The sequence below is a fragment of the Hydra vulgaris genome, chromosome 05 (genome assembly GCF_038396675.1).
Source record: "Hydra vulgaris chromosome 05, alternate assembly HydraT2T_AEP".
NCBI lineage: Eukaryota > Metazoa > Cnidaria > Hydrozoa > Anthoathecata > Hydridae > Hydra > Hydra vulgaris.
Genome location: NC_088924.1, coordinates 30,057,501 through 30,069,362, shown reverse-complemented (window position 1 = coordinate 30,069,362; position 11,862 = coordinate 30,057,501). Strand labels below are relative to the sequence as shown.

Below are 11,862 nucleotides of genomic sequence, written 5' to 3'. Positions count from 1 at the left end.
AGACACATCTACTTGGGCTTGAGATGCATTTTCAATTGCATCGCACATACGCTCTAAAGCAGTAACCTCTCTGATTTGTAGCTCTTGTGAACGGATTTGAACATCTAGATTTTTATTTGCTATTTTTAAATATTCTGAAGAGAAATTTGCTATTTTATTTGTTCTTACCGGTTTAGTTTTTGCTATTTTATTCAAAGTTTTTTTATCATCAGAGTTCCTTTGTTTATTGCAGCCGGATGTAGATTGAGTTGGTTCCTCATCAGGAATAGTCACAATAGATTGCACATCACTTGTATCATCCAAAGCTTCAATATTTAAAATACCGAGTCTCCTTGCCATCTTACATTGTGGCAATCTGTAATTAAAAAATACACATAAAAAAAATTACAGATTGAGAAATGGTTATAAATCATATTTCAACCAAAATTTCTCTTGAAAGACTTGACTAGGTCAAGACTAAAAGTTTCAAGGCAACATGTTGCAAGGCCAATAGTATCGATACTCTTATCTTGATATATGACCAAGACCAAGGATAATGCAGAGATCAAGGACTAAAAACTCTAGTTAAGATGACAACAACTTTATAAAAAGAATAGTTTGAGCCTTTCACAACAAATTTGCAACTTGCAATGCATTTTTATTGTGTCATTTAGCTTAATACTCATGCGGTTATTTTAAAAATTGTTGAATATAGGCCACCATGTTTTGTACAATAATAATAATAATAATTTTATACTAATACTATTAGTATTCCAGGACATCTATTAGTAATAGATGTCCCGGAACATTTATTTGTTCTGGGTTTGGTGGGACGGTACAAAAGTTCCTCAAATGTTCCATAAATTTTTGTTCAAGTTGTGTTCACACAAGAGGATATTTGTTTATGTTCCATGTTCCATGGAATGTTGAATCGTCAAATGTACCCTCGTGTGTCGAAACGTCAAATGTACCCTCGTGTGAATAGCCTATAAGCGTGATGTAACTTGCGAATGACTATGTAGACTAATAGCTGTTTTCCACAAGATGAAAATATTCGCGCGAAGCGAATTTTTTCGTCAATAAGCTCGATAACAGAAATGTTTTATCTGCGCATGTTAATCGACAAAAAAATTTGCTTCGCGCGAATATTTTCGCTGACGAAACGCTGTTTTGATTTCCACTTTCTTTTGCGCTACTTTTTTTTCGTTGTCAACAATAAAAAAGGCAGTAATAAGTTTACGCTGTATGTTTAACTAAACGCAATTATTACTTTTTAAGCATACTTTTTACTTTAAAGCATGTAGAAATTTCTTTCCTTGCATTAATTTTAACATTTCTGTCTTTATATGTTAGATATGATATCATTTTGTAATATAATAATTTAAAATTTTTTTATAAGAAAGTATAAGAAAATAAATGCTAAACTCTGATATAAATATTTCTGTTAAACTGTTACTGCAAGAACGAACACAGGTTTAACTCCATGTAAGGTTTTTCACAAAAAGGTTTATCTCTGTGTGGCCACTTAAAGATAAACCTTCATAAGAAGTGTAACTTTCGGAATTGACAGTGTGCAAATTTACATTTGTAAATTCTCGATTTAAGTCTTTCTCCTTAGTTGATGAATTTACTAATGTTTGCAAATGTTTAGAGTGAGTTCATAGAAAATCAATAAGAACGCCAGGTATTTTGTTTCTTTGCCACTTTAAAAACAGCGTGCTTTCACTTTTTTTACTGTTAACATCACGTGATATAATATTCAAAACTTGATGGGTTTTCGCTTATGGCGATTCGCAAAAAGTCGAAATGAATCCGACTTTTTTTCGCTGTTGCGAAACACTGTTTTAGCATAACTGTCAGAAATTATCTGCGGCATGCTTATCGACGAAAAAATTCGCTTCGCGCGAATATTTCGTTTAGTGGAAACGGCACGCTGTGGCATTTAAATGCACGCATGACATTTTCGCCTAATGGAAAACGGCCAGTGAGTTGCCCTTTTACCTGAAATTAGTTGCTTATAGGGGCTAATTCATAAAAAATATCACGCCAATTTTAACTTTTTAAATATAAGTTAGAAGATCTTCAACATTCAACGAAGCAGGAGAAAATTAACTTTCATTTGCTGTCTTACGCATTTCATTGATTTAAATCTCTGCGCTGGAAAACTAATGATCTGCGTAAAACTTTTTTTAGTGGAACTTACTTTTTGGATGACCCCCAAACTAAAAATGCTGAAAATTATTTACAAAATAGCGAAGTTAGTTTGAAGAGTATGAGACTTTCAAAAAATTTATTTATGTTAAAACTTGTTTCTAATATTTATGAAAATAATTTTAAAATCCAAAATATTAAATCGCATGTTTCACAATATAATAAAAAAATTATTCATTACAGTAATTTTTTGGATATATCCAGTACATATACATAGTGCATGTACAGTATGGATTACTGTACGATGACACATATGTATATATAGGTAAATTGAATTTTGATATAAATATAAAGTAAAAAAAAATTCTTATTAATAAGATTATAAGGATATAATTGGGTTAAAGTTGGGGTTGCGCCCCTGGGTAAAAAAAAAAGGCATTTAGGGTGAAAAAAAAAATGTAAATCGGGCGCAATTTTAACCCAAATATGTCCAATTTAAACCCAAATATAATTATAACGTATTTTATAAAATTTATAACGTATTTTACTATTAATTTATTTCAAAATTCAATTTATCTATACATGTGTACCCCTAACAGTCATCAACTATATACAGTGAATAATCTGTGTATACAGTTAATTTTTGCTGTGCATAATATTACTATCTACAATAAATAATTAACGGTATATAATTATTTATGTCATTTTGTTATAAAGTTTTGTACCGAGTTATGAAACACTTTTATTAAACTAAGTTATGGTTATTTTAGTTTTTATCACTGATTTTATTTTCTTTGATTTTTTTTTTTTTTACTATAAGTATTTATAAAACTGTTCTTTTGTTGTTGTTTTTTTTGTGAAAGATACTGCACTAACCCTATACAATCACCGGTCCCTAACCATGAAAGATCTTCATAATTTTTCGGATTTTTGTCGAAAGATTGTTTGCGTTGGACGAAACTTTGTAGATCATGCACTAGAACTCAACAACCCATTACCTTCTGTCCCTCTAATTTTTTTGAAGCCTCCCTCATCAATTATCAAGGAAGGTTCTTTAATTAAAATTCCGCCAAAATGTAATGCACTTCATCATGAAGTTGAGCTTGGAGTTGTAATTGCAGAAAAAGGATCAAATATTACCATAGACAATGCATTTAATTACATTGGTGGATATGTATTAGCTTTAGATATGACTGCAAGAGATTTTCAAGAAGAAATAAAAGCAAAATCTCACCCATGGTTTTTAGCAAAATGTTGGGATACATTTTGTCCCATTAGTGAATTTATACCAAAAAGTAAAATAGTTAATCCTGAAAATTTAGAGTTATGGTTGGAAGTCAACAAATGTTTAAAACAATCAGGAAACACCAAGAATATGATTTTTGGAATCTCACAAATAATTAGTTATGTTAGCAAAGTTACAACGCTTGAAAAAGGAGATTTAATACTTATGGGGACTCCACATGGTGTTGGTCCAGTAAAGTCTGGAGATGTTATTGATTGTGGTATAAAAAATGTGACAAAAATGAAATTTTTTGTAGAATAATTGTTTGAACATTTATAAACTATTACACCAATATATATATATATATATATATATATATATATATATATATATATATATATATATATATATATATATGTATATATATATATATATATATATATATATATATATATATATATATATATATATATATATATATATATATATATATATGTATATGTATATATATATATATATATATATATATATATATACACATATATATATATATATATATATATATATATATATATATATATATATATATATATATATATATATATATATATATATATATATATATAATGAGCATTAGTTAATTAAATATAATTAATTAATGAAAATTTGGTTTGATTTGAAAGAAAAGTTTATTTGTTAAGAAATGTTTTGAAGTTTTTCATTTCATGAGTAAATGTTTTGTAAGTGGCTCTTAAGCTTCATTACTATTAATATATATATATATATATATATATATATATATATATATATATATATATATATATATATATATATATATATATATATATATATAGATCTATAGTTTGTTGGCTTTAGGAAGAGGGGAAGGAAAAAAGTGATTCTTACGCCAACACATACGTCACTTTTAATTACTTTTGACTTTCGTCCAACATTTTCGTGTTGGACGAAAGTCAAAACCATTAATTTAATTACAAATTAATTGTTATATAAAAAAACCACAAAAACGCAAATTTAATTGACCGGAATGTTTTTAAAAACATTCTGAATGTTTTTAAAACATTTTGAATGTTTTTAACAATATAAACAATGTTTTTATTTTTATTTTTTTTAATAAAATGTTTTTATTTTTATTTTTTTTATTAAAATGTTTTTATTTTTATTTTTTTTACTGTAAATCATGCGCGGAGTGTTGCTACATCGACTATCTTAAAGCCTGACTCGCAAGGGAGTGCTGCTACATCGACTGACAAATAGCCTGACTCGCAAGGGAGTGCTGCTACATCGACTGACAAATAGCCTGACTCGCAAGGGAGTGCTGCTACATCGACTGACAAATAGCCTGACCCGCAAGGGAGTGCTGCTACATCGACTGAGGGTTTGGTTGGGGCAGGCAGTCTATCATTATTAAAAAAAAAAAATTCCGGTCTTGAATTTTAATTTTTACTTTTTGTCAACAAAATATGGAAAAAACTTTCGGACAACATCTAAGGGTTGTATATATATATATATATATATATATATATATATATATAATATATATATATATATATATATATATATATATATATATATATATATGTATATATATATATATATGTATATATATATATATATATATATATATATATATATATATATATATGTATGTATATATATATATATATATACTATTAATATATATATATATATATATATATATATATATATATATATATATATATATATATATATATATATATATATATATATATATATATATTAATAGTAATGAAAAATTTATTTATAACTGGAGAGTTATAAATAAATTTAGGGTTTCCCAAAAACAACTTTTTTTAAATGTCTGCTCCCACTCTCTAAATGTGTTCTATAAAAAAATATTCTGAGGGGTAACTCAATTTCCTTAAACATTAGATGGGTCTAATATTATCGAAAAAAAAAGCTCTTCAAAATCTCATGTTGGGTCTCAAGAGAAGCTAAGCTTTATAAAAATTTCAAAAATAATAAAATTTTATAAAAAAAAAATTATTATTTTAATCAACTGCCTAAAAAATTACATTTTAAACTAAAATTGAAAATATACATTTTTACAAAAAAAAGATTTTTTTCTCAATATTTTTTATAAAATGATTATTATTTTTGAAATTTTTATATAACTTTGCTTCTTTTTAGACCCAACATAATATATTTTTGAAGATTTTTTAATAATATTAGGGACACGACAGATGTTTAATGGACTTGAGCTACTTTTTTTTGAGCTAAAATTTTCAAAAAAAAAAAACTTTTTTTTTGAAAATTTTTTAATTCCAGTATTATTTTTAGAGGGTGGGAGCATTTTAAAAACAAGTTTTTTTTAAAAGTTGTTTTTTGGGACACCCTAATGAATACTGAAATAGGGGGCTACTAGGTGCTTCAGTACATACTTAGATTGGCTAAATAGGGAGTACATGCAGGTAGTGCCATTACTTCATTGTATATACATACATTAATTGTCAAAATAGTTGTATAATAAATTTAATACAAAGTTCTAAAAAATATTGTTTGTTTCAATACTACTGAAACAAACAATATTTTTTTCAATAATACTGAATAAAATCTAAAAACTATTATACATATAATAGTTTTTAGATTTTATAAAAATTATATATATAATTTTTGTGTGCTTCAATTTACAATGTCTTTATAAAATTGCAAATAAAATATTTCCATTTAATAACACCTAAAAGATTGCTCATGCATAAAAAACTTTGTTTTGGGCAGGCATTATTTATGAATTAAGTTCATCAGAAAAGTTTTAGTCTTTAATAAATATCATTTATATGTAGATTACATACCTCCCTAAGCCACACTCTTAGTAAATGTATGTACTGAAGCCCTCACAAATGACTATTTCCTTGATAATGTCATATTAATGTTATACTTTGCACTCTTTTTCTTTTTTTCATACAAATTCAAAATATCTTTTTTAAAAAAATTTGTTCTATAACCATAGTGTTCTTTTTCTATATTAACTATAGTGTTCTGTTATAATTGTTTTTTTAATAAGTTATTGTTAATCAAATATTTTTTAAATTTATATAATATATCTGAATTATAAAAATATATAGTATTATATAATGGATTTGAATAATTTTGCCAAAACTTGCAGAAAAATTATCGGAATTGGGTTAAACTATAAAAAAACAATAGCTGAATTGAATATCTCAACTCCACAATTACCTGTCTTGTTTTTAAAATCCACTTCAAGCATTATCAAAGAAGGTCAAGTAATTAAAATACCCTCAGGATGTATAGATGTAAATTATGAAGTTGAACTTGGTGTTATAATAGGGCAATCAGGAGCTGATATATTAGAAGAAAATGCATTAAATCATATTGGTGGATACGCCCTTATTCTTGATATGACATCCGGAAGCCATTTAAGTTTTGTCAGAGAAAAATCTCTACCGTGGTGTATAGCTAAAAATTGGGATACATTTTGCCCTGTTAGCGATTTTATTCCAAAAGAAGCAATAAAAAATCCTGATGATGTGAATCTGTGGCTCACTGTTGATGGGGAAATGAAACAATCAGAAAGTACTTCAGACATGTTATTTAGTGTAGCCAAGCTAATTAGCTATACTAGTCAAGTGATGACCTTAGAACGGGGTGATTTAATTTTAACTGGTACACCAAATGGAGTTGGCCCTGTTAAAGCAGGACAAATAATTGAATGTGGAATAAAGGGCATCAAGCAAATGAAGTTTTCAGTAGAAAATAAATGATGAATTGTTTGGAACTTTTTTATTACTTCAAAAAACTTGCATATTTTTTTTAAATCATAGTTGTTTTTTAAATCCAGTCATTATTTTTAATCTCGCTATCTAATTAATTTTGAAATATATAGAAATAATGTAAAGTGATAAACTTGTTTTAAATTTATTGTTATTAACAAATAATAAAATAGAAAATACAACTATTTACTATATTATTTACATTACTATTTAATAAATTTATTTTAATTAATGGATTACTTATTTTATGATGAGATTTATCTTGTCAGTCCTCTGAATCCAAATTTAGAGATTTAACCTGATAAAAGCCAACAAAATTTTGTTGGTAATATTCAGGGCATTTTTCATAGAAATTGAGCATTTCTAGCATATTCTGATTTGATAAACAAGTTGGCATCAAAAATTCAACTTTAAATGTTTTAAGTTGGATTCAGAGGATTTTTCATTTTATAAAAATTATATTTTTTTTTATTGAATGCTAAAGTTTTTTTTTTAGTAAAAATTTAATGGCGCTTTCCTTGATGAGTTCAAGAGCTTCTTCAGTATGTTACGTTTATTTATTTTAGTGTGTGTTTATATATATATATAGTGTGTGTTTATATATATATATATATATATATATTAGGGTGGGGCATAAAACACCAAAGTCATTAAAAAAAATACCATAATAATTTTTCTCGTTCCTTTTGATATGTGTATTAAAAAAATGTAATTTTTTTTTTTTTATGAGTACCCCTTTGGTTGGTCCCAGCAGTCCGAAAATTAGAAAATTTATAATTTTTGTAAATAATAAGGGGGGCAGGGTCACTTAAAATTATTTTAAAGATATCTTAAGGGTTATTTTTGTAGCCTGATATATCTTTTTTTAGATTATGTTTTGTTTTATTGCAAAAAATGATGGAAATGGTCAGCCCTACCCATTAAAATACATGATGTTTATATTTGAGAGGTAGGGGGGGGCGTATATATATTTTCCTACATATTTTAAATAAAAAATATTTTTACATTTGCATTTATTTTTTAAAGAAAGATTATTTTAAAGTTTTCAACCAAGATTTTTTTTCTGTTGTCTGAAATTTTAGCCGAAGATCTGCAACAACTAATAAATTAGCTTGGCTATCTTCTTCGTTTCTGAAAGTTTCAATGAAGTCTTGACCAAGTTTAATAGCCCGTTCTGCACAATCATTTACAACAAGAAGACCAGTGACATAATTTTTAAATCTAATATAACCTGAAAATTTTTCCCAGTTTGATGAACTAGTTTTAAGCCATTCTGTCTCATGTAATGTCATTTTTAATAAATCAAATAAAAACCATCTTTCAGGACCAATAAAGTCTTCAATATTTTTAGTTATTTTTTTTTCATTGTCAGTAAAAATTTCGGAATTCAGTTTCCCCATCTTATAACTGGTGGGCTTCGCTGTTTGAGCTAATTTAAGAGCTATTTTTTGTAGCTGATCTACAGGTAAACATTTATCAGCAAGAAACATAACCACAAATCTTTCATTTAAATACCAATTGTGCTTTTTAAGTGATTTCAGTACGGCTTCTGCTGGTTTGAAACTGAATTCAGAATATTGTATCATTTCATTAATAGCTTTTAGATCTAAAGAAGGTGCTATGGCAGGGATAGGAGCTTTAATAAACCATGGAACATAAAATAGTGCTGTAAATAAAGCAATTTCATAAATCAGCTTTCCCTCTTGTAATGATATTATGTTAGGACATAAGTTACTGAATTGTGGCTGAAGAAGATCATATGTTAAATAATAAACTCCCTGTGCCATAAACCTGGCATGATGCGAAGCCATTGGAAATCTAAATTGAAATTTTGTTACTTTGCCACCTAACCAAAGAACAGCTAATTTTATAAAATACTGGTAGTCATTTCTTGGAAATATATCATTATCTAGGCAATTTTAAAGGAATGTTAATGATTCAGAAGCCTAAATTTCAAAAAACTTTATTATTAAAACTTATTACTAAACACATTAATCTAAATAGGACAATTAAACCAACCTGCTTTTCCAAAAAAGATAAAAAATTTTTTTCTGAGTCAAATCTTTTTAGGTTATCATAATTTATCTTCTTTTCAAGAATCGATTTCCAATTACCCTTCAGCCTATCAAATAACTCAGTCTTTGGTCCACTTGTTTTACCACCAGTAAGAACATTTGAGAAGTGCTAAAATATGTTTATTTCAAATCATTTAAATAAATTTTATTAATAAAGCATTTAATTCATCAAGAAATATTAATAATTAAATATATAAATAAATATAAAAATATTATATGATTTTTTCAATATTTACCTTTATATGTAATTCATAAACGTGATGACGACAAGCCATCCAAATTAAAGCTTTTCCTCTCCACTGCTCAATAAGAGTACAGACTTCTTTTAGCCAACCAGTATTTGTAACAGTGGTGTCAAAGGACAGACAATCAACATAGTCAAATAGCTCCCAGTCTTGTAAAGTTTTTTTGATTGCTTTCCCAAGAGACTCAGCAGTGCCATCTTCCACAAATAAAATACCCAAAAGTTGGGAATCTGAGAGATCTGGTGAACTGATTAGTACAGCTACTCTTTCAACTTTTTCTTTACCAAGTTCTTTCATTTCTAACATAATTTTTGAGTCAAAATGAACAGTAAGACTTTTACCCTTAGCCAATGTAATAAAGTTGTCTTTAATATTAAAGGCAGTTTTTCTTATACTTAATTTTTTCTGCCTCAAAATACTTCGTTTAGAAATAGAAAAATCATCTGTCGTTCCAGAACTATTATTTATAAGAGAAGCAAGAGTTGCACTCAGTGCAGTCGAACTTATTCCATATCGTGATGCTGTTGGAGCTAAATCTTTTCCTATATTTTTTGGAACAATAAGAGGAACAACATTAGATTTTCTAATTTTTCTAGAAGGCTGTAGATACTCTTCATCTTGGTTATCATCTAAAGTATTAAAATTTTTTGTTGTGTTTTCATATTTCTCAGTAACCAACTCTTTCTGTTTTCTTACGGACTCTTTTATTCTTTGATTTTTTATTTTCATTTCTCTTTTTGTTTTGTTTTTTACAAATTTTTGTGAAATTTTATCTTTACCCAACATTTTCTGAACACGCGCTCCTTTCTGGTCGTTAAGAAAATCTGCATCTTCTTTTCTACCTTTTATATCTTTAGTTTTATCTTTCATAATAATACCTTCACAATTCTTTTGACTTACATCAAATACCTCCTCTAGCATTCTTGAAAACTGTTCTCTTTTTAAAACTAAATTTGTACTTAAACGGTTCCTGTGTTTGTTTAAATCTTTTCTCTTCTTTTCCAAGTCAACAATCTTGTCTCTAAAACCAATGTAGAAGAATGCATTAAAATTAATGTAATTTATTATAAATATATAAAATTGTATGACTTTATAATTGCTACTTATATAACATAAATTTGAAATTGGATTAAACTCAAAATTAAAATTATTTTAAATTTATAAAAACCTGATATGCTTGTCAGTATTAATAAAAGGAATTCCTGCTTTTTGCCATATTTTCTTCACCTCATAAACAACGCATGGTAAACATTTTTGGAGACAACCGCCTATTTCAGCACATTGTGCAGTAAAAAAATCACCAAGAGGACATGAAGCTATACTAACTGAGGAAATGTTTGGAAAATCAGCTCTTAGCATAAGATCTCTGTAATGGTAATATTGCAATACAGTTTTTTTAGTTGGCAATTGTGTATTAGGTATTGTTCCAATTCTTTTTCCAACAAGAAAAACCTCACGATGAGATATTTTTCCAAAACTATTTTTTGTTTGCATTATTTTTATTTACACTAAGATAAAAATTTTAAAAATTACCGATTTTTTTAACTTAAACATTCCCCCCCCCCCTTCCTCCCAAATATGCAAACATGTATTTAAATAGGTAGGGCTGACCATTTCCATCTTCTTTTGCAACAAAACAAAACATAATCTAAAAAAAGATATATCAGGCTACAAAAATAACCCTTAAGATATCTTTAAAATATTTGTAAGTGACCCCTCCCCCTTTTTTATTTACAAAAATTATAAATTTTATACTTTTCGGCCTGCTGGGACCCACCATAGGGGGCCACAAAAAAAAAAAAAAATTCCATTTTTTTAATACACATATCAAAAGGAACGCGAAAACTTATTATGGTATTTTTTTTAATGACTTTGGTGTTTTATGCCCCACCCTAATATATATATATATATATATATATATATATATATATATATATATATATATATATATATATATATATATATATATATATATATATATATATATATATATATATATATGCAGCAATAGATACACGTTGATGGTGTCATACTGAAATAGTTTGCTGCCAGGGGCTTCAGCACATCCATTAACTGTCTATGTAGGTAGAACATACAAAAATGCCATCAAATAAGAGTTTGAATTTGAGCTTTGAGTAAAATTTTGAGTAAAGGGTTTGAACTTTGAGTAAGCTTTCTTCTTACAGTGTATCAGGTAACATCTTTAAGATTATTGAATCCTTCCTTACCAATCGCAGTATAAAAGTTGTCCTCGATGGATAGCACTCTTCTTCATATCCAGTAACTTCAGGGGTTCCTCAAGGTTCTATTCTTGGCCCTATACTCTTTTTAATTTACATTAACGATTTTCCAGATTTTCTCACATTTAAAGTGGAATTGTTTGCTGATGATACTAC

General features: G+C 27.2%; 3 protein-coding genes across 3 annotated transcripts in view; 2 read left to right on the top strand and 1 right to left on the bottom strand.

Moving 5' to 3' along the window:
• Window positions 1–2,953: 2,953 nt before the first annotated feature.
• On the top strand, window positions 2,954–3,707 carry LOC136080779 (oxaloacetate decarboxylase, mitochondrial-like). The gene has a single exon (XM_065797872.1). It carries the CDS (start codon window positions 3,032–3,034, stop codon window positions 3,674–3,676), a length of 645 nt encoding a protein of 214 aa, XP_065653944.1. The 5' UTR covers window positions 2,954–3,031; the 3' UTR covers window positions 3,677–3,707.
• Window positions 3,708–6,431: 2,724 nt separating this feature from the next.
• LOC136080778 (oxaloacetate decarboxylase, mitochondrial-like) overlaps window positions 6,432–11,862 on the top strand; it is an 8,789-nt gene continuing 3,358 nt past the window's right edge. The window contains exon 1 of the mRNA XM_065797871.1: window positions 6,432–7,688. Within this exon, the coding sequence (XP_065653943.1) occupies window positions 6,490–7,137 (648 nt within the window). The 5' untranslated portion in view covers window positions 6,432–6,489 and the 3' untranslated portion in view covers window positions 7,138–7,688. The remainder of the gene's footprint in view (window positions 7,689–11,862) is intronic.
• Window positions 9,066–11,064, bottom strand: LOC136080317 (uncharacterized). Its single transcript, XM_065796935.1, has 4 exons — window positions 10,635–11,064; window positions 9,458–10,487; window positions 9,166–9,330; window positions 9,066–9,092 (listed from the first exon to the last, which is right to left on the bottom strand). The coding sequence occupies exons 1-4, from the start codon at window positions 10,958–10,960 to the stop codon at window positions 9,066–9,068; spliced, it is 1,548 nt and encodes a 515-aa protein (XP_065653007.1). The 5' UTR covers window positions 10,961–11,064.